At 43.7% G+C, this 23780-nt stretch overlaps 2 protein-coding genes across 2 annotated transcripts in view; one reads left to right on the top strand and one right to left on the bottom strand.

Moving 5' to 3' along the window:
- The window catches only part of LOC137345183 (syncytin-2-like), a 102698-nt gene that overhangs the window by 75667 nt on the left and 3251 nt on the right, over window positions 1–23780 (top strand). The window lies entirely within an intron of this gene.
- The window catches only part of LOC137380637 (putative uncharacterized protein ENSP00000383309), a 48665-nt gene continuing 34781 nt past the window's right edge, over window positions 9897–23780 (bottom strand). The window contains exon 3 of the mRNA XM_068052791.1: window positions 9897–10576. Coding sequence (XP_067908892.1) covers window positions 9897–10576 — 680 coding nt within the window. The remainder of the gene's footprint in view (window positions 10577–23780) is intronic.

The following is a 23780-nucleotide window of genomic DNA, read 5'->3' as shown; positions in this document are numbered from 1 at the left end:
TTATACACAAGCTCATAATCATCAGCAATTTCTGCTGTCTGTCTGGCCCTTGAAACTTTCAGGTTCTCTACATGAGTTCTTACCACTGGAGGGAGTAAATTTTTAAATTCTTCCAGAAGAATTAGTTCCCTAAGTTTCTCATACATGGCTTCCATCTTGAGTGCCCTTATCCAACGATCAAAATTAATTTGCTTTACCCTCTCACATTCTATATAAGTCTACCCAGCCAATCTCCGGAGATTCCGAATCTTCTATCGGTAAGCTTCAGGGACTAACCCATAAGCAGCGAGAACAGCCTTTTTTGCCATCTCATAATCTGCAGAAGCCTCTTCAGAAAGCATGGCATAAACTTCATGAGCTCTGCCCATCAACTTGCTTTGCATAAGCAGTGTCCAGCTTTCCTTTCGCCATTCATTTGTTTGTCTATCTTTTCAAAAGAAATGAAAAATGCCTCTACATCCCTTTCCTCAAACTTAGGGAGAGCTTGTATACATTTAAACAGTTTTTCACTGAATCCTGGGCTGGACTCAAATTCTTCCTCAACAGAATCTCCACTGGCTTCAAAATCACTCTTTTGTCTTTGTTCCATCTTTTATTAATTTGAATTCTTTTCCCTCTCTTTCCTTTTCCTTTACCTCAAACTCAAGTTTTTTCATTGCCATTTCTTTTTCCAACTCAAATTTAAGTTTTTCTATTTCCTGTTTCTGCTCAAGTTGCCTTAGTGCTTTTACCTGTTCAAGTTTTCTTTGTTCTTCGTCCTGTTCAAGTTTTCTAATTACTGTTTCTTTTTTCTTTTCCTGTTGAAGCTTAAGGTTTTCCATTTCCTGTTCCTGCTCAAGTTTTTTCATCTGTAAATGAATTTTAGCTATTTCAACTGCACTACCCTCTGATTTTCCTCCTTCTTCCAATTTCAACTGTTGGGATATTACTTCAATTATCTCTGCTTTTTTAGCTCCTGGTTTTAATTCTAACTCCAATTGCACTGCCAGTGTTATTAGCTTAACCTTAGTTAAGTTTTGCAAGTAACTGAGGAATACATCCTCCTTCCCCAGAAAAGTTTCAGCAACTGCTAAAGATATTCTGGTGGTGTAAACTTTACTCTATTACACAAGAAACCTAGTTCTTTTATTTTCCTTTTTCAATTATTATTACCCCACTTACAATTGAACATTGTCGGCGTTGGGTTTAATCATGACAAGAGCCCTCAATTAATACGTTACGACTGAGGCGGGAGGCGTGCACTGTTAATTCAGTCCCACTTCTCCACAAGCCACAACATATATTTAAATTTTCCCACTTACCAGAATAGTCAATCAGATACTCTGGGCTGAAATTTATGCACAGCGGTGGCCGTAAACAATGGCGGCTTGTCGCGCGGGCCGCTCTTCGCGGAGCTGGCATGATATTCAACACGGCGGCTCATTTAAATGACTGGGGCGGACTGCCCCCCCGATGATGTGGAGGGGGTGTCAGTCCGTCCCTGGCAACGGCGCCAGATGCCACTATGCAGGTGCTGATGCTATTTTTAAAGGGCTTAGAGCCCTACATTGTAATTTAAATTTTAAAGGACTACGCATTTAAAAAAAAAAATACATAGTGATCTGACCCTCTCTTTCCCTGCCACCCCCCCCCACAATAAGCATATAAGTAATTACCTGCCCTCTCCCACCAAAAACACTTACCTTGAGCTGCTGACCTTCTCCCCGCAAAGTTCATCAACTTTAAACTTTACCCTTTGCACCACCCCTAGACCAATGAAATTAATCTTCCCCACTCCCCCCTGCCTGCACTGTAAAACTTACCTGCTTACCCCCTCCCCACCAGTGTTCTGCCTCGGATACTCGGTGGGAGTGGGTAAATACTTAATTCATTTATTTAAATAAATTTAACTATGCAAATTTGCCTCCCATCACTGAGCGGGCCTCTGGCAGAGACATTTTCCGGCACTCACCCTCCATGACCCCTGACGTCGGGCAGGCTGTAAAATCTAGCCCTCTATTTTTCCCCAGAACAAAGCACACCAACCAGATTACTTTAATAAACAACAAAATTATCCATTTATTATATCCCAAGTCTTAACCAATAATAAAGTAAACATACGCACAAATTGAAACATTAAAGCCCCTTATTTTTATCCTAGACCTCACACACACACTCACATACACAACCGGTTAAGCAGGAAAAGGGTTTTTGTTTAGAGCTGTTATAAAGAAATAGAAGGAATAAAAAAACTTCAACTGAACAGAAGGTATGGAAATCCTTTGTTTTGGCAAGATGTCCCAAGGGTGAATAGGTGGCTGCCACGAGGAATTTCCCTAGAACAGTTATTTTCAGGCGATGTTGATGAACAGTCTGGGTAGGCTTTTAAGAGATACAGCTACAGAAAGCTTCACATAGGTCTTACATCAGGTGTGCATCAACAAAGATTTCAATTCTCACACATCTGATGCAAAGTTCCTTCAAAGATGCAAGGTTTCTGCAAACATGCAGGATTTCTTCAAATACAGGAGGCAACAGTACAACTTGAGGCAGGAATTCTTTAAAGATGCAGGGATTCTTCAAAGAAAGAGAGATATTAGCTGTCTTCTGCTGGCAGGCAAACAGCAACTCCTCCTTGCAGTTCTGGCCATATACCCACTGGCTTTTTTAACAGTTCAAAATGAAACTAAAACCTTTCCAGAGGCAAGTCGTATGACAACCATAAAGGTTAGTTTGTTATTCCCTTGTAAACCTCCTTTTCAGGGTCATAAGCACAAACCCCCTGCTGGGTTATTTGCAAACAGATGCTTTCCAGTAAGATTTGTTTACTGGTTAACCTTCTGTTGACCATCTTTTAATGAAAAACACCCAAAGTTCAACTTCTTCAAGATTCCAGCATCCATGGAATCCTTTTTCAGTTTTTAAAATATAGATTCTCAAGTTTTAACAAAAAATAGAAACCCTCGTAACATTGGTACGACAGTATTTATCCAACATAGTAATCAAACTATTAAGGTTCATTCCTCATGATTAACTGGAATTAATTTCAAATCTTGGACCCTGAGCAGCTGAATAATGTAAATGAGGCATCTTGTACCTCAAATGCTCACGTGTTTTGTGATGAAGGTCCTGACAAACAGAATACGGAAGATCAAGGGCTGGATAGTGGTAATGAGAGTGATCATGACACACAGGGCAGCGTTATCACATCCACTGCCGAATTGCCCTGGTACTCGGCTCCAGAGGGCTCCAGTGAATGAAGAAATGCGACAATTTTCGGATATGCAGGAAATGCTACTGGCATGTTTAAATATTGGTTAAATATTTTGTATGGTGGCCAAGAAGTGAGGTCTATGGATTGGCAGAATGAGGTGAAAGAGTGGTGAGTAAGAAAGTGCAATGCAATACGGATAGTGGTTCCAGAAGTGACTCTGTAGGAATTAAAGGGTTAACGTCTGCCATGTTTTATCTGTTGGATGAATTTATATACATTATGGTCTGATAAAACTCACATGAGATCCTATGTTTTAAATTAGAATGATTTCAAATGATATGGTTGTGCTCGAGAATCTTCTTCTTCTTCTTTGGCCTCCTTGTCTCGAGAGATAATGGGTAAGCACCTGGAGGGGGTCAGTGGTTTGTGGAGCAGCGCCTGGAGTGGCTATAAAGGCCAATGCTAGAGTGACAGACTCTTCCACAGGTGCTGCAGAAAAATTTGTTTGTCGGGGCTGTTACACAGTTGGCTCTCTCCTTGCGCTTCTGTCTTTTTTCCTGCCAACTGCTAAGTCTCTTCGACTCGCCACACTTTAGCCCCACCTTTATGGCTGCCCACCAGCTCTGGCGATCGCTGGCAACTGACTCCCACGACTTGTGATCAATGTCACAGTGTCGCGTTTGCAGAGACATGGACGGCCAGTGGGTCTGATACCAGTGGCGAGCTCGCTGTACAATGTGTGTACAATGAGAATAGTTATACTTTATATATATATATATATATATCAATATATTAGATTAGAACTAAGTTGTGGACTTTGTGTTTAGAATCATGTTGTTAAAAATGAAATGTATATTGGTATACTGTAGTGGGGAGAAGGTGGAAGGCAGTTTTTGTTTTCACTACCATACCAAAAGTAGCGTTGCTGTGAGACCGGATGCCCATCATGCATTTCAAACTAAGACAGATTCAGTCACAATAAGGGATAGACTTGGTAGGCCACACCTAGGATGATAATGCAAATAAAGATATTCAGAGAACATTCAAGACATGAATTGACAGCCGACATTCCCCATTGTGTGACAATGACTGGGCCATCAAAATGCTGTCTGCAGAGACAATGTACAGAGGGTAGGGTCATATCTGCTGTAATCTGATTACTATAAACTTATCAAGAAAAGACAATGTGCAGAAAGTGAGGTTAAACCTGACTAATCAAAAGGTTAAGGTGGACTATAACCTAATATGGAAGGAAGGAACCCTTGGAGGGGGCCATAAGTGACAGGTGCTGGGACAATTTGAGGCACACTGATTCAAGAAATCAACCTATAGTCAACAGAACACCTCATGAAAGAAGACGGTGCCACAGCAGCTCGGAAGGCAAGGACCGAGGACATCCTACATCCTGCTGTATAATTACTGCCGTTGGTTAAGTATTGCTTGTATATTCTTGCTGTAATTAATAAACTTTCTACCTTGATTAAGAAGCCAGAGTTTGTACCTAGTGGGTCAAAAGCTTGTCAACAACCCACCTAAACACACAAAAATCTTACAACTCTGAGATTAACTCTCCAATCGTGCAAGAGGAAAATCTCACAGTAGTAGTCCGGACAGACAGAAAAGTGCAAGTAGAAGCCATAGCTGGATTAGATAACACAATTAAATAAAGGCCAGAAACAGTCTCAGAATAGATCCAGAAGCAGAGGCCCTCATGATTGTGAAGTTTTGGTGGCTGCCAATAAACTTTAGGATAAACTAATATGAGAGGCAAAACAAAGGGAGTTAGATGTTTGGAGAGAATTCGGAATTTGTTATCAATACTAGATAAGGGGCAACCAGCTTTGCCACACAAGTGGATTTGTACGGAAAATCCTTGCAGTTGTGACTTATAAGGCTAAAACAAGGCTAGTTGCTAGGGGTTTTGAAGAGTGACTGGGTGATAGAGATGTTAGAGTGGATTTTCCTATTGCTAAAAAAGTAATCTTCGCACAGAAATGATGGGCTGAATTTATTAAGCCCCACAATATCGGGTCATGGCAGCGGGTCCCAGAAAATCCTTCCAGGAGAAGCCCGCCATGGCCTTGATGCCGGGAAGGCTCCACCACATTTTACTGGTGGCGGCAAGGCCTCAGGGCGCCCCCCCCCCCCACCTCTGCTCGGCGATGGAGCTTTCATTTCAATATTTAAATAAATTTGAATGCATCCAAAAACACCTACTTTGTCCCGACGGCTGTCCCACACCAATATTCTGGCCGATGCCCAGAACTCCTGCGCCTTCGGATCTTCGTTTGGAGATCTGAGGCATGACACTGGTGGGGAGGGGGTGGAGTGAAATTTTCAGGGTGATGGGGAGTGGGTGGGGTAGGGGAGTGGGGAAAACTGTTTCTATTGGCTGAGGGGATGGTGGGAAGGGGTTGAAGGGCCAAGGTAATGAGGTTTGGGGGGGGGTGGAGTTCACGTTGGGGAAAAATTTATTTTTTTGGTGTGATAGGCCCAAAAATAAGGTTTGTGGTCATGGGGGTGGGGGTGATGGGATGGGGTGGGGTGGGGAGAGGGGCATCCAGCATTTATTTAGTTTTTTTATCTCCTTGTGAAATGAATTTCTCGTTCAAAAGTTAAATTCAGCTGAAGGGCTTGATGCAGTGGCACCGGACTCTGTTGCTGGGGATGGACAGCCCGCCCCCTCTACATCATCAGGTGGTTCCGTCCTCTCTATGTTAATGAGCCTCCATGTGAAATATTGCGGCGGCTCCACGACCCACGTCTCGTGCGTGCGCTGCACACTTTTTCAAGCTCTCCGCCGTTAAGCCCAATATATCTAAAAAAGCGACAGCAGTTGTGAAGCTTGATTGGTCAATTGGACAGGCTGTGCACTCAGACTAGACCAGATGCTAGTTTTGATGTGTTGGAGTTAAGTACTATGATGAAACACCCTAAAGTCGAGAATGTTTTAAGGGCAAACAATACATTAAAAAATTGAATCCGGAAAAATGCTGTAAACCGTGGCGCGGAGTCAACTCCCCCTTGGCTCCTTTATTCCCTTCACCCACTTGATCCTGGCCATCACGTGGGACTAAGTCCTCTTAATTCAGGCTCAGGCTGGGTGTTTGGGATATTGGGGTTACAGGAGAGTCACCCTCCACCTAATCCACCGACTACACCTAATGGCTTAGTACAAAGAGGAAGAAACTCAGTCCTTTCTTTAACTATCAATTTACTTTATTCACGTTGTTGTACAATGTAAGAATAAGGCTTATACACTTGGTTAGACAAAAGTATGCAACTCAAACTGGGTTATACAGTTAATAACAAAGCTAGCTAGAATTGATACGTGCACCCACTAGGTTCCTCTGACCTTCCCTGACCTAGGCAGAGAAAACAAAGGATAATACCCGAAAAAGGGGAGAGCTGACGCTGGCCAGGCGTTCCGCTCTATCTCTCTTTTACGTCGTCGCTGCGTTGCTCACGCAGGGTCTTCCACTTCCGCGATGGTTGATCTCCGGAGTTTCTCGCTGGCTCTATGCCCGAGATTTTCCATACTTATTCTCTTTCTTATCTCTTCAAACTGTGATGTTTCTTTCCGGTTGGTTTAGGCCTGCTCACCTCGTTCGTATCTTCTCCTTATTGGCCCAGGCCCAAAGACCCCGGTATCACACTGTGTCCAAATAAGGCTCTATTCCTGTGATCTCTCCCTTGTCTTGTCACATAAATTAATTCATTCAAACTGGTTTTTACCAGCACAGGCCAGCGTCTGAGCTCAGGTTACTATAGTTCATGAACTATCCAGCAGTTTGTAACAGATTCTGTACTTCTTGCAGCCCCTTAGGTGACCCAAAAAACACCAACTAGTCATTTTTATTGATGCTTTACATTCTAATCTTTCTTCCTGATGTTTTGTAATATTTCTGTTGGATGAAAATGGGAAATGTTGTCTTTTAGCTTGGGATATTAAAAGTACATTGGTTTCTGAGACTGTGGCTCTTGTGGAAGCAGTAGATATGGGATTCTATTTGCCAAATATTTTCAGTGAGTTTCTGTACACAGGGTCTACTGAAGATAGTATACCCATTGAAATGTGGGATAATGTACACTCTACAAAAAGTGAGAATGAGAAAAGCTTATGGATTGACCTTGCTGACTTGAAACAAATGCTGGAGCGGAAGGAAATCTCTAAAATTAAATGGGTGGATGCAAGTCATCAGCTGTCGGATTTCTTTGCAAAAGAAATGCATGCAAGAAGAAATGGTTAGGGATTATTGAGGAGGGACATCTCATAATATAATGTTTTGTACAGAATATGGAACATCTTGATTTAATTTGTTTTAAAATTTGGTTGTACATGTTAACTCTAATTTTATTTAAAGGAGGAAGGGAATCTGTTAATTGTATATTAATTATGTTTAATTATATTCAGATGGTGGGCATGAACTGGTGATTCACTTGAATCCATATAAATAGACAGACTGAAACTGTGGTGGTAGGATTACGAAATATGTGCTTGTAATGTATAACTCTGTAAATAAATATAAAAGTGTGCAAAGATTGGCTCCAGTTCTATCCTTCAACCACTGGCTTTCTGGAGTATAACAGTAGGGATGGGAGAATGAATGTTGTCTTCCTGAGAGGGCAGCAGATTCATGCTCCATGGAGCCAATGCCACTCCCCCCAGGGTGATGCCTCAGCAATTCTAGTAATCTGTTGGATAGATTGCTGGACTGTTGACATGCCCTGAAAGACCCTTCACATGCTGTATTCCACAGCCATGCTGGCAACAGTCTGAGCTTGTACAGCAGCCCTCAGACATTGGATAGCTGCTGCTTGTGCTGTAATGGAAGCTTTGACATATGCCATCAGGTGCCGCTTCATGGTTGGGTCCACAAGTGTGTAAACAGAGTTGTCCACCTTTCCCATGCTGGAAAGGATTGGCTGCAAGCTCTGCACAAAGCCCTGTACTAAGTTGGTGCTGGACTCCTCCATTCTCCTTGACATTGAACGCAGTCTTTCTAGCTGGCTTCCCAATGCACCAAGCATTTCATTGTGCATACCCATCAGAATTCCTCTGTAGTCTATCTTATCGAAATGCTCATCTGAGTCCACTTCACTAGAACTCATGTGTGACCTCACTCTCCAGTGAGCTGGAACCTGTGCTATCCTTGCTCCCTGCTCTGGGTGCAGTCCACTGGTGCTCAGTGTTTCACTACATACAAATCCCACCTCTGATCTACCCTCTAAGATATGTGCAGTGTCAATGTATGAGCTAGTGGCTGTGAGTGTGAAATAGGTGACAGTTCTGTGTCTTTATCGTCATTCTCTTGTTGGTGTTCCTCCACTGCCTGGCCAGGAAGCACTTCTTGGGTATCTGAATGGAAAAAGGCACAAGCATAATGTGCATGTTCACACCAACAGCAGGTATAAATCAGAAGAGATTGTGGGATGAGGGGGAGATAGAATGTGAGAAGGAGGATTAGGTATGAAGATACCATCATCTTCGATGGTTTCAGACCCACTGTAGGCCACGGTTCAGCAATGGGTGTACCAACAAAGGCCAGCATTGCCTCTTCCATGGGGATCAGGACATGCAGATGCACCTGTCCCCTACAGTTAGCTTCTGTTGCTTCTGTTTGTGCGCTACCTTCTACTCCACGAGAGATGGAAGTGTGTTAGTGTGGTGCAACCTGATGTGACTGTCATGATTGAATAGCTGGCAGTGTGTGCAAGCTGTGAGATATGAGTCTGAGGCTTGCAACAGTGCTAAGTGTGTGAGAGTAAGGTGAAGCATATTACTGTGAATTATGAGCCCTGATTAATAGAGATTGTAAGCAGATGATTGATGGAGGTGTGGTGAATTGAGTAGTGGCTGAGGCTAGCAGTGCAGTCGGTAGGATATGGCATTTGAAGATACATTCACTGACCTTGACCACTCGTGTGAGATCATTGAACTTTTTGTGGCATTGCATCCAGGTTCTTGGGACTTGACTTCTGGCATTGACCTCTATGGCTATCTGCTTCCACTACATTTTGACCATGTGTCCGGAGGGCCTCCTGGTCCCCTGTGAGTAAAAGACATCTCCCCTACTTTCTACCTTCGCCACCAAAGCCTCCAGTGCAGTTCCCGACCTTGGAGCCTGTTTTCTCCCATGTTGTGCCATTCTCCAATGTTTCTCAGGTCAGATTCACTTCCTACATGACTGTCAGCACTTGCTCTAGCTAACTGGCCCCTGCTGATGTTTGTAGGCAATGAACAACACAGTTAGTTCTGGCTACAGACAGCAATTATTCAAATAAACTGGTGATACGAAGTTGGTATGCTGCCTGAATTACATTGAATAGGCCCAGGTTAATCGTGCATCGCAATCCCTCCGCCTGTTTTCAGAGGCTACACAATTTAGCGCTTCTATAAGTTCAAAGTGCATATATTTGCTGTAATTGGAATTCTTCATTATAATTTGTTTCCTTATTTTAACACGCTGTAATTTTCCTTACAGTTTTATAATTTTAGTTGATTATTTTATTGCTAGTTTAAATGTGTGAACAATTGCAAATATTTTTGGACAGTGCCTTCAGTTCTGCAATTAAATGACCTTTTGACAATATCACTATTTTTTAAAAAAACACAAGTCTTTCTACCATCTACACAACTTTTATAGTTGCTACAGGACACATTCACTTAAGGTTTTAATATTCCTAGGCAATGGAACTCAGATTAGAAATGACAAAATAAAAATGCTTGCCACCATATGTTGATTGAGCAATTGCTTTTATAGACAGGTGACAGGAAATTTGAAGAAGACAGTTGCAGTCTTGGCTGCATAGATTCTACATGGGTTACAGGATGTTTGTTAGGACCGGAGCGGCGGCAGGCGGACCTGGGAGGAGGCTGATCCGGAGCGGCGGCAGGCGGACCTGGGAGGAGGCTGATCCGGAGCGGCGGCAGGCGGACCTGGGAGGAGGCTGATCCGGAGCGGCGGCAGGCGGACCTGGGAGGAGGCTGATCCGGAGCGGCGGCAGGCGGATCTGGGAGGAGGCTGATCCGGAGCGGCGGCAGGCGGACCTGGGAGGGAGCTGATCCGGAGCGGCGGCAGGCGGACCTGGGAGGAGGCTGATCCGGAGCGGCGGCAGGCGGACCTGGGAGGAGGCTGATCCGGAGCGGCGGCAGGCGGACCTGGGAGGAGGCTGATCCGGAGCGGCGGCAGGCGGACCTGGGAGGAGGCTGATCCGGAGCGGCGGCAGGCGGACCTGGGAGGAGGCTGATCCGAAGTGGCGGCAGGCGGACCTGGGAGGAGGCTGATCCGGAGCGGCGGCAGGTGGATCTGGGAGGAGGCTGATCAGGAACGGCGGCAGGCTTTCTCTCTCTCTCTCTCTCTCTCTGTGTGCCGGCACGCGCTGAGATTCGAAAGAGGGGGAAAAAAAGCTTAGTGACATCATGGGAAATCTGCAAGGTGATTGGTTGGGTAAGTAACAGCTGTTAGTCTATTTAAATAGCTTAGCAAAATAAGGGGAAAGTTGTTTGTTTGAAAAAACCTCAACACCTACCATATAAGTGATAAGGTGAGTACTACTAAAGTGTGTGTTTTTTAAAATTAGTGCAATTTATTAAGAACTTTAAATTGTAGTGGGTAGTGTTTGGAGTAGAACAAGGTCCCTACTGTAATTAGTATTTTTTATAGGGAGTAATTAATCAATCTAAAGGTAAGTCATGACAGGAGAGCTCGCAACCGTGATATGCTCCTCCTGCACTATGTGGGAAAACAGGGACGCTTTCAGTGTCCCTGACGACCATGTGTGCAGGAACTGTATCCATCTGCAGCTACTGGCTACCTGCATTATGGAGCTGGAGCTATGGGTGGATTCACTGTGGAGCATCCGCGATGCTGAGGACGTTGTGGATAGCACGTTTAGTGAGGTGGTCACACCGCAGGTAATAGCTGCACAGGCAGAAAAGGGATGGGTGACCACCAGGCAGAGTAGTAGGCACAGGCAGATAGTGCAGGAATCCCCTGTGGCACAGTCAGCTCTAACTGAAACTGAAGCAAAGGGAGTTCTGGACGGCTACTATATTAAAAATGGGATCCTGATGAGGAAGTGGAGACCTCCTCACAGACCTGCGGATGAAGCATGGATGGTAGTTCATCAGATCATGGTACTGCTCAAGTATCACTGGGAAATGTTAAGGATAGCCCATGAAATTCCTATGGTGGGACATGTGGGGCTCCGGAAGATCTAATAACGTATAAGTTGACATTTATACTGGCCAGGTCTTAACAAGGACGTGGTGCAGTTTTGTGAAATGTGCCAGATGTGCCAGATTGTGGGAAAACTGCAACTTGCCATAAAACTGACACCTCTAATTCCCATACCAGTTTTTGGGGAAACATTTAGTGTGTTGGTAGCCGTTGTTGGATCTTTACCGAAAACAAAAGCAGGCCATTAATATATACTCATTATCATGGATACGGCTGCTCCGTTCCCAGAGGCCATTCCCTTGAGAACAATTTCTGCTAAGGCCGTCCATGTCTTCGCTTTAAAGACGTCTGCAAACGCGACATGAAATCCTGTGACATTGATCACAAGTCGTGGGAGTCAGTTGCAAACGTTCTCCAGAGCTTGCGGGCAGCCATAAAGACAGGGCTAAAATGTGGCGAGTCAAAGAGACTTAGTAGTTGGCAGGAAAAAAGACAGAGGCGCAAGGGGAGAGCCAACTGTGTAACAGCCCCGAAAAACAAATTTCTCTGCAGCACCTGTGGAAGAGCCTGTCACTCTAAAATTGGCCTTTATAGCCACTCCAGGCACTGCTTCACAAACCACTGACCACCTCCAGGCGCGTATCCATTGTCTCTCGAGATAAGGAGGCCCAAAAGAAAAAAAAAGAAAGTGGTAGAAAAGTTAACCCAGTTCTTCACCAGATATGGATTACCCATTGAGATCCAGTCGGATCAAGGCTCCAAATTCATGTCTAAATTTTTCCAGGACGTTATAAGTAATCTGAGTATAACACAGTTAAAGTCTTCAGCTTACCACCCACAGACACAAGGGGCTTTAGAATGGTACCATCAGACCCTCAAAACGATGATTAGGGCATATTGTCATGAATATGACACTCGGACACAATGGGCCGAGTGGCCTCCTTCTGCACTGTAACAATTCTGTGATTCTGTGATATCCCCATGATTGGGATGAAGGGCTACAATTTGTTTTGTTTGCCACAAGAGATTCACCTAATGAGTATACAGGTTTTAGTCTTTTTGTATTAGTTTATGGACGTGATGTCAGAGGTCCTCTAAAACTAATCAAAGAAAAGTTTTTGGAACAGAGGGACGAATCTTCTGTGTTAGATTATGTATCCGTGTTCAGGAAGCGACTCACGAGAGCCTGCAAGTTGGCTCAGGAACACCTAAAAGCTTTCAAACAACCATGAAGAAATGGGCAGACAAGTATGCCAAGACCCAAACATTTCAACCAGGGGATGAGGTGTTAGTATTATTGCCTTTACAGGGTGAACTGCTAGAAGTTCAGTTCAGTGGACCATATAGAGTAGTCAAAAGGATTGGTAAAGTAAATTATTTGATTGGCACCCCAGATCGCCGGAAAAAGAATCGCCTGTGTCATATCAATATGTGGAAACATTATCACCACTGGGAGGATGTTAAGCCCGCACAGGTATATCAGGTAGTAGGGACAGTGAAGGATGAAAAGGATAGTGAGGATGAGGCAGAAGGAGGCCTAGACAATTCCCAAATTGAACCTCCTACTGTCCGGTTAGTTAATACTGAATTGTTAGGGAGATTAGACACTATGCTTTCATATTTAGATGAAGAACAACGAGAAGACTGAACAAAGCTACTCACAGCATTTAAAGGAGTCTGTAGGGATAAATCAGGATGAACAACCTTAGCCTACAAAACAACATCCTTGTAGCTAAAGTCCAGAGAAACAGGTCCAGGTGAAAGCAGAAATTCAATACATGTTGGAAAACCCCAGTCAAAGCAGCCGGACCTCCCCAATCATGTTAGCGCTTAAACCTGATGATTCAACTAGATTTTGCATAAATGACAGAAAGGTGAATGGAAGACTGTTGACAGAGTTGGCACTGCCATGTTTCTTATCAAAATAGATTTATTAAAGGGAGACTGACAAGTTCCTTTAACATCCCAAGCTGAAGAAATATCAGCCTTTGTTACACCAGACGGTCTTTTCCAATGCCGAGTGATGGGCTGGAAAATGCCCCAGCAACTTTCCGGAGACTAATGAACCAAGTGGTAGCCAGTGTACCTAACTGTGTGGTTTACCTTGATAATGTGCTGGTTTACAGTGACACTGGAAGTACCATTTGGAACAACTAGAAGCTCTATTTGGAAAATTACAGTCGGCTGATTTGGTGGTAAACCTTGCCAAATTAAATTTACAAAAGTGTGGGTAACCTACCTAGGGCAAGGGCACGTGTTTCCAAGAGCAGCAAAAGTACAAGCATTGATGGAGTTCCTTGCCCCAAGACTCAATGAGAAATCATGAGATTTCTGGGGTGTGTGGTTTCTACTGCAAGTTTGAACCAAATTTTAGCACTATTGTTGCAATGATGGTGTAGCTGCAAAAAAAGGAAGCTAAGGTAGTGTGGACAGGAGAGTGCCAAACATCTTTTTGAGAGGCTGAAAGCCATTTTGATCAATGAACCAGTGTTGGCTGCCCCAAATGTCATCAAGGTCTTCAAGGTAGCAATTGATGCCAGTGACTTGGGGGGTCAGTGCAGTCCTGTTATAAGACAATGAATCAGGCATAGAAAAGCCAGTGGGATACTTTTCCAAGAGGCTAAATCGACACCAAAAGAGATACTCAACAGTGGAAAAAGAAACCCTGGGCTTATTACTAGCTCTTAAACATTTTGAAGTATATGTCCGCAACGAGTACAGAAAGACACTGGTATATACTGATTATAACTCCCTAGCCTTTGTGGAAAAATTCAAAAACCTGAGTGCCAGAGTATTTTGATGGAGTTTACTATTGCAGCTCTATTACTTAAAGATTATCCACATTGTGGGGAAAAACAATGCAATTGCTGATCATTTGTTTAGGATTTAACCTTTGAATTATCTGAGTACAAAGATGTTCCAGGGCTTAACTATATTAGTTACAGGTAAAGAGTGAATGAGAATGAGTGTGTAAATGTGTTTTAATATTTTTTCATCTTCTGTTTTTTTCCATTCTTTGTAATGCAACGGATTTAAAAATGGTGTTTCATTCCTCCAAGGATGGAGGTGTTATGAAAGTGCTTCCATTTTTAAATATTTTTGAGGACTCGTGTTTTAAGACTGTGGAGATGGATTCATTTGGGACTGAAGAGATTCCATAGATGCTGGACTTTTTGTTTTAAATTTTAAAAAAGTCACTGGAAGGACTTGGTGCACTTAACAAACCCTTACTAGATGTCATATGCCTGAAGCTAAATAAACAGCAAGAGCCTTGGTGTCTAGGGGAGTTGTTTACAGAGAAGTGACATGCCAAGATTTATGGTGGTCAAGAGTTGGTTTCATTTTGGATATTGTTTTGAACCAGTTGGGGGTCAGCCTGATAAGAGAGAAGACTTCAGCTCATTCTTTCTCCAACTTTTTGAGAAACCTTGAGACTTCAGTGAGTGGACTGAAGAAATTGTTGCTGAATTTCTCCTGAAAAACCTGCCAGACTAATCCTCAACGTTGCCTGAAGAGGAGTACTCCAAGAAAAGATCCCAGTGATAGCTGTCTACGAGTATTTGGACCCCAGGCTAAAAAGTGCCGGCACAGAACTTGGCCTATCTTATCCTTTTTTTCTTCACAAATTAACAAGTATTTGGCCAAAATATCTTTTTCTAACTTTTTGTAAAGAGATCTCTGCAGAGAAAAGTTCTTTATTTTCTCTTTAACAGGTGTGTGTATGCGTGTGTGCGCATATGTTTGGGCTAAGTTAGAAGGGAACTTTCATATTTGATTTGTGTGTTAATGCTTTGCTTCTTTACTGAATAAGTCTTGTTTTATAATAAAATAATAATTTTGTTTTTTATTGAAAAAAATCCTGGATGGTGGATTTTATTCTGAAATAAAAATAGAGTATATAATTGACCATATTGGTAATTGGGTAAACATTTAAATATATGTTGTGACCCCTAGAGAGGTGGAACTAGAGAAAGACAGTGCACTCCTACCCCCCTTGGTTGTAACAATCTTTTGAATTTTAAACCCCCTTCCTCCACTTTAACTGAGTGATACCACCAAGTTGTTATGAAAATACTTCCATTTTTTAATATTTTGCGAGGACTCGTGCTTTAAGATTGTGGAAATGAATTCCTTTGGAGGACTGAAGAGATTATATAGATGCTGGACATTTTTTTAAAAAAGGGTCACTGGAAGGACTTTGGGACTTGGTTTAGAAACACACTTTCTGGAAGTAACGTCTTCAGCTAAGTAAATAACAAGAACCTTCGTGACTAAGGGGAGTTGTTTACAGAGAAGTGACATGTCAAGATTTATTGTGGTCAAGAGTTGGTTTTGTTTTGGGTATTGTTTTGAGTCAGTTGGGGGTCAGCCTGCTAAGAGAGACGTCACCAGTTTATCCTTTCTGCACCTCTCTGAGAAACCCTGAGAATCCAGTGTGTGATAGCTGAAACCCCTGATGCTGCATTTCACCTGAAAAGCCTGCCAGATTAATCCTCGACATCACCTGAAGAGAACTCTCCAAAAAGATCCCAGTGACAGCCACCTACGCATGTTTGGGATGCCCAAATAAAAGGACAACTGATATAATTCCATGTCTTCTCCTTTTCCTTCAAGGATTAACAAGTATTTGGCCAAAGTGTTTTTTTGTCTTTTTGTAAAGAGATCGCTGCAGAGAAAACTTCTTTATTTTTTCTTTAACCTGTGTGTGTGTGTGCGTGCATGCGTGCGTGCGTAAATGTTGGGCTAATTTAAGGGAATATTCATATTTCAATCTGTATGGTAATGTTTTGCATCTTTAAGTCTTGTTTTTTAATAAATTAATAATTTTGTTTACTAAAGAAACCTGATTGGTGGATTTTATTCTGAAATAAAATAAAGTATGCACTTGGTTATATCGGTAACTGTGTAAACATTTAAATATATGTTGTGGACCCGTGGAGAAGTGCAACAATAGAAAGACAGTGCACTCCTCCCGTCTCAGTCGTAACAAAATGTATAACTTCAGATTCCTGATACCACCCATGAGACATGCCCCAACAAATGCTGAATGGAACTTAATTCACCTTGTTACAGAAGATGTTACAGCATAATGCCCATGAAAGTCAGGTGGTTAGAGAGCTCACCCACTATGAGGAACAGGCTACAGAGGTGCTGGAAAAACACACTACTCTAGCTGTGCGAGAGAGTGAGATTGGTAGAACACTGCAGGCAGACGATTAGTGGGAGCACACTTAGACAGTTACTCTGGCATCCCAGTGACACGACAGTCTTCTCTGTCACCTTTATCCCAAGAGAGTAATACTTATCCACTTGTAGCTTATCCCTTCTTTCCCTGCAGAACCATCATAGCAATGGGGTCAGGCAAAGATATAGAGGCACTGGAGAGGGTGCAAAAAAATTTACAAGGATTATACCAGGAATGTGGGGGGTATATCTGTTAGGATGTAGGATGAACAGGCTGGGTCTCATTTCTCTTAAACAGAAGGCTGAGGGGGCCACCTAACAGAGGTCGTTAAATTATGAAAGAGTATTTACAGACAGAATGGGCTGAATGGCAGCTGGCCTGGAAATGGGTGCCGTTCCTGTCCATCGCGTGGGCGGCCTGCCCCACTGCATGATTGCGGTGGGAGGCTGTTTGCGGATCATACATTCAGATAAGCTGTTACATCTTGGGTAATGAGGTGAAGAAGCAGTGCTCTCCATTTCTGACACATATCATGGAATGGCTTTCCGGTATATTGAGGCCGATTGTCGAAGATTACCCTTTTGGGTGCTCCAAACAGACTGAAGATTGCACTCAATGTATGTAGAACCAGATATGCCCTGCAATTGACAAATAATGAAAAATAATCAGTTATAAGCCGATAATCACAACCATGAATGTAGAAGAGGTCAGTGGCTATTTTGGCTCATGGATACGTAGGATCTTTGTGTGGTAGAAGTGGTTCGCTACGCTGACTAGGCATGTTACATTGGCATGCCTGACATTCCTTGACAATGGATTCGATGTCATCATTCATTCCAGGCCAATAGACTTGTCTCCCTGGATCATCTTCTGGTCCTATCAATTCCCATATGTAACTGATGCAATTGTTCAAATATGTTAGCTCGCAACGATTCTGGAATAAGAACTTGCTTCCCCTTGAAGATGACTCCTCGGGAAATCCCAAGCACATTCCTATAAGCCCAGAACAGTCTGTCATTTTTGTTCATGTCATGAATAGAGTCTGGCCATCCTTCTATAATGGTCCTCCACAGCTCTTGAAAAATAGAATCAGTTGCCGTTTCAGCTTGCAACTGATCACATTTCTGTTGTCTGAAATGTACCAAATTGACACGTAGAACGTCTTCAAGTTCGACGTTGGTCAAGCCAACTTGTAAATCAATCGATACATCCTCGGTCTTTGCCAGGTTGGGTAACCTGTTGAGTGTATCAGATGTAACCATGAGCTTGTCTGCTTTGTACCGTACCTCACAGTCTTAGCCCTGTATCTTGACGAGTAAGTGTTGCAGTCTTGGCAGTGCACTCGTTAATGGTTTCTTCCATATAATTTTGAGTGGTTTGTGGTCTGTCTCTACCACAAATCTCTTGCAGAATAGGTATGTGTGGAAGCACATAACACCAGAGACTAAAGCTAACATTTCCCTTTCAATATTAGAATAATTGGCTTGAGCCAGTGATAACATTTTGGAGCTGAAAGCAATATCCCTTCTGCAATATAGGAACATCGGAGCAGGAGTAGACCATTCAGCCCATCAAGCCTGCCATTCAATATGATCATGGCTGATTAACCACTTCAATGCCTTTTTCCCACACTATTCTCATATCCCCTTTTGTCATTTCTATTTAGAAATTTGTTAATTTCTGCTTTAAACATATTGAATGACTGAGCTTCCTCAGCACTCTAGGGTAGAGAATTCTAAAGATTCACAACCCTCTGAGTAACAAAATTTCTCCTCATCTCTGTCTTAAGTGGCTTCCCCCTTATTTTGAACTCATGTCCCCTGGTTCTAGACTCCCTAACCAGGGGAAACACCTTAGCTGCATCTTCCCTGTAGTATTTTGTTGGTTTCAAAGAGATCACCTCTCATTCTTTGAAATACGAGAGAATACAGACCCAGTTTCCCCAATTTCTCTTCATAGGACAGTCCCCCCATCCCGGGAACAAGTCTCGAGAACCATCTTTGCACTCCCTCTATGGAAATAATATCCATCCTAAGGTAAAGGGACCAAACTGCACACAGTACTCCAAGTGCGGTCGAACCAAGGTTCCATCCAATTGAAGCAAAACTTCACCGCTCCTGTACTCAAATCCTCTTGTCATAAAGTTTAACATATTATTAACCATCCTAATTGCTTGCTGCACCTGCATGTTAGCTTTCAGTGACTTATTAACAAGGACATCCAGGTCCCTTTGTACATCTACACTTGCTAATCTCTTACAATTTAAAAAATACTCTGCACATCTAATCCTCCTACCAAAGGGGATAACCTCATATTTTTCCACATTATGTTCCATGTGCCACATTCTTGCCCACTCACTAAGTCTGTCTAAATCCCCTTGAAGCTGCTTTGCATCTTCCTCACAACACACATTCTCACCTCGTTTTGTGTCATCCGCGAACTTAGAAATGCTACATTTGGTCCCCAATCATCCAAATCATTGATATATATTGTGAACAGCTGGGGCCCAAGCACTGATCCCTGCGGTACTCCACTAATCACAGCCTGCCAACGTGAGAATGACCTGTTTATTCCTACTCTCTGATTTCTGCCTGTTAGCCAATCCTTAATCCATGCCAATATATTACCTCCTTTCCCATGTGCTTTAATTTTGTTAACCAACCTCCTGTGAGGGACTTTATCAAAAGCCTTCTGAAAATCCAAGTATACCACGTCCACCGACTCCCCTGTATCAAATCTGTTTAGTTTAGAGATACAGCACTGAAACAGGCCCTTCGGCCCACCGAGTCTGTGCCGACCATCAACCACCCATTTATACTAATCCTACACGAATCCCATATTCCAATAACATCCCCACCTGTCCCTATATATTTCCCTACCACCTACCTATACTAGGGTCAATTTATAATGGCCAATTAACCTATCAACCTGCAAGTCTTTGGCATGTGGGAGGAAACCGGAGCACCCGGAGGAAACCCACGCAGACACAGGGAGAACTTGCAAACTCCGCACAGGCAGAACCCAGAATCGAACCCGGGTCCCTGGAGCTGTGAGGCTGCAGTGCTAACCACTGTGCCACTGTGCCGCCCATCCTCAAAAAGCTCCACTAGGTTCGTCAAACACGATTTCCCATTCATAAATCCATGTTGACTATGCTCAATCAGATCATTATTATCCATATGTCCATTTATCACATCCTTTAGAATAGATTCTAGCATTTCCCCAATGACTGATGTAAGGCTAACAGGTCTGTAATTCCCTGTTTTCTCTCTCCCTCCCTTCTTAAATAGTGGGCTGACATTTGCAACCTTCCAATCTCTAGAATCTATAGAATTTTGGAAGGTGATCACCAATGCATCCACTATCTCCATAGCTACCTCTTTCAACACTCTGGGATGTAGAATATCAGGTCCTGGGGACTTATCACCCTTCAGCCCCATTAATTTCTCCAATATAACCTTCTTACTAATACTAATTCAATTCCTCATTCCCCCTAATCCTTTGGATCTCTAATTCTGGGAGATTTCTTGTATCTTCCTCAGTGAAGACAGACACAAAGTAATCATTTAGCTTCACTGCCATTTCTCTATTCCCCATTATAAATTCTCCCAAGGCCTGTCTGAGAAGCATCAACTTCCAGTGGTCACCCTCTGCTGGGTCATAAAATTGAAGAACTGACACATCTTCAGACAATGAGTTCTTCAGTTGGTCAAATACAAACTGATGTTCTTCCCCCCAATTAAAAGGAATATAAGTTTTAAGTAAATCTCTAAGTGATGAAGCTTTGTGTGCAATATTTGGGATATATGGAGATAGAAAGTTGAAAAGACCCAAACATCTTTGAAGATATTCCTGGTCCTGAGGTATTGGTATAGCACAAAGATCATTTAGTTTGCTGGGCTCAGGTCGAATACCTTGATTCGAATAAATCGACCCAAAACATTTTGATCTGGTGAATATTGATCTTGCGCTTGTGACTATTGAATATAAGCTCCTCTCTCCTTGCCACCTGCATGAGAGAGTGTAAACTACGGTCTTGATCTTGTTTGGTCTTCCCCACAGCAGCAATGTCGTCCACTATGCAGATATGTCCTGGTATTTGGTTGATAATGCAGTCCATGTTCTGTTGAAATAGATCTTGGCTTATGGAAAGGTCAAAAGGAAGTCACTGAAAACAGTAATGACCAAACGGACTGCAGAATGTGGTCAATTCCTGCGAGTGTTTTGCCAGGTGGACCGACCAATTAACATTTTTCGCATCAAGTTTGGAAAAGAACTGCATTCCCGCAAACCTTGGGTTTAGTTCTTCCAGAGTGGGGATCTTGTGTGCACAACATTTGAATGCCCTGTTCAATCTGAGAGGATCCAAACAAACATGGATAGCTCCATCCTTTTTGACGACACAGGTAATGGAAGCAGAGCAATCAGTGTGCTTTTGTACCTTCCGAATGATTCCATCTGCTTCCACTCTGGCAGGACCAGAGACATTAATCAAAATTTAATCAGTAAAATAATTAATTATTCAATGCTACAAAGGTGGCAGGGCAGGTAATGTGTGGCAGCTGCAGAATGTGGGAGCTCGTGTAATTCAAGGCAAACACATCTGCAGTAAGTGTCTGCTGCTGGAGGAACCTTGGCTCAGAGTCATTGAGCTGGAGGCTGAATTGCAGACACTGCAACACATCAAGGAGGGAGAAAGTTACCTGGGCACTTTGTTCCAGGAGGTGGTCACACCCCTTAGGATAGGGTCGTCTGAGTTGGTTCATGATCAGGGACAGGAGGATGTGATTGCGAATGAGGCTGGTATGGGGATCGAGAAGGTAAAAGTGGAGGAGCCTCAGGCCTTGCAATTGTCCAACAGGTTCGAGGTTCTTGCAACCTGTATGGACAAAGGCAGAGGCTGCAAGGTGGAAGAGCGAACTGGCCATGGCACCATGGTACAGGAAGCCATTCAAGCAGGGGAGTTAATAGGAATGTAGTGGTATTAGGGGACAGTATAATCAGGGGGATAGACACAGTTCTCTGTAGCCGAGAGTGAGAGTTCAGAAGGCTGCGGTGCCTGCCCGATGTCAGTGTTCGGGACATTTGCTCTGGACTAAAGAGGAACTTGCAGTGGGAGGGGTAGATCCAGTTGTCGTCGTCCATGTAGGTACCAATGACATAGGTAGGACTAGGAAAGAGGTTCTACTTTGAAAGTGTGAGCAGCTAGAGGCTAAATTAAAAAGCAGAACCTCAAAGGAAATAATCTCTGAATTATTACCTGAGCGGCTCCACCTCACACGGTCACTGTGAAACAAGGGGCCATCCTACCATCTATTAGACAGTACATCGTGTCACCAAATGCCAAGGAAGGGATAAAACCAGTTATTGATTCCCTCCTACAACAAGGCATCCTGGTGCCTACCACTAGCCCCTGTAACACCCCTATCCTCCCTATTCCTAAACCAGGAAAACCGGGACGATGGAGATTTGTGCAGGACTTGAGGGCAGTCAATTCCATTGTTGTCCCCTGCTCCCCAGTGGTGCCAGACACCAATGCCATCCTTACTAGCCTCCCTGCTACGGCCACTTGTTTTTCCATTATTGACCTCTGCTCAGCCTTTTTCTCCATTAAATTGCCACTGGACAGCCAATACCTTTTCGCTTTTACTTACGGCGGCCGCCAATATACATGGACACGGCTTCCCCAAGGGTACACGGAGAGCCCCACTCAATATGCCTCTGCGGTACACCGGACCCTGAAAGACCTCCACCTGCCATGTAAAAGCACCTTGGTTCAGTATGCCGATGATTTATTAGTGGCCTCCGATTCACCTGATGCCTGTATGCACGACACTGTTACATTGCTCCGCTGTCTGGCTCAGGATGGACATAAGGTCTCTGTTGAAAAGATGCAATTCTGTCAAAAGACAGTACAATATTTGGGCTACGACCTTTCGCACGGTCTCAGAGCACTGTCTCAAGATCGCATCGCAGCCATCATTAACCTCTCTCCTCCCAATACACGAACTGAACTTTTGTCCTTTTTGGGCATGGTAAATTACTGCAGACATTGGATACCAGACTATCGAGTTATTGACGCGCCTCTCCGCGAGGCATCCTCGCCAAAACAGCCAACCCAGGTGAACTGGACACCGGAAATGGGACAGGCCTTTATGGAACTTAAACGATGCTTAACCTCAGCACCTGCTCTGGGCATTCCTGATTATAAGCAGCGATTTAAGCTTTACGTTAACGAAAAGGAGGGATATGCGTCCGGTATTCTAACACAAATGCATGGGGATCTCCGGTGCCCTGTAGCCTTTTATTCTGTACAATTACCACCTGTTGTAAGGGGAATGCCGGCCTGTTTACAAGCTGTGGTGGTTGCCGCTGTAATGGTAGAAAAGTCCACCCCTATAGTACTGGATTATCCTTGCACAGTTTTCGTTCCTCATTCGGTTTCCCTGCTGCTAAATTCAGCAGCGACTCAGCATTTTACAGCGTCAAGAAGAACTGGCTATGAGGTCGTCCTACCTTCTCACACTAATCTTACGCTTCAGCGCGCCCCCGCTTTAAACCCTGCCACCCTTCTCCCTGTTATACAAGATTCCCCGGCAGAGGACCATGATTGTCTGCATATAGTCCGAGAGGTTGTCACCCCGCGCCCCGACCTCTCTGAAATTCCGTTAGACAACCCAGACATGATCCTTTTCACAGACGGTTCCTCTTTTCAGCCCTCAGATCACCAAATGTTAGCTGGCTATGCGATATGCACACCTTTTGAAACCCTAGAATCCGCTGCGCTGCCAGAAGGGACTTCTGCGCAGGCGGCCGAGCTGTTTGCCCTTACCAGAGCCTGTATCCTTGCTGACAAAAGGTCTGTTAACATTTACACTGACTCCAGGTATGCCTTTGGAGTGGTCCATGATTTTGGAACCCTGTGGAAACATAGAGGATTTATTACCTCTTCTGGACGGCCCTTGCAGCATGCCCTGCTCATCAACAATCTTTTATAGGCTATTATGCTCCCCTCCGTCGTAGCTGTAATAAAGTGCGTCGCCCATACCACCGCTGACGACCCAATCTCCCAGGGAAATGCTTGTGCTGACCAAGCTGCTAGACAAGCAGCTGCAAGCTCCCAAGACGGGGGATGTAACAAAGGTTTTAGATCTAGTAGAGGAAATACGGGCAGCACAGCAACACGCTCCACAAGCCGAGAAAGACAGCTGGACGCACA

Source organism: Heterodontus francisci, chromosome 2 (genome assembly GCF_036365525.1).
Source record: "Heterodontus francisci isolate sHetFra1 chromosome 2, sHetFra1.hap1, whole genome shotgun sequence".
NCBI lineage: Eukaryota > Metazoa > Chordata > Chondrichthyes > Heterodontiformes > Heterodontidae > Heterodontus > Heterodontus francisci.
Note: the sequence above shows the minus strand (reverse complement) of the source record. Positions and strands in the feature narration are given on the sequence as shown.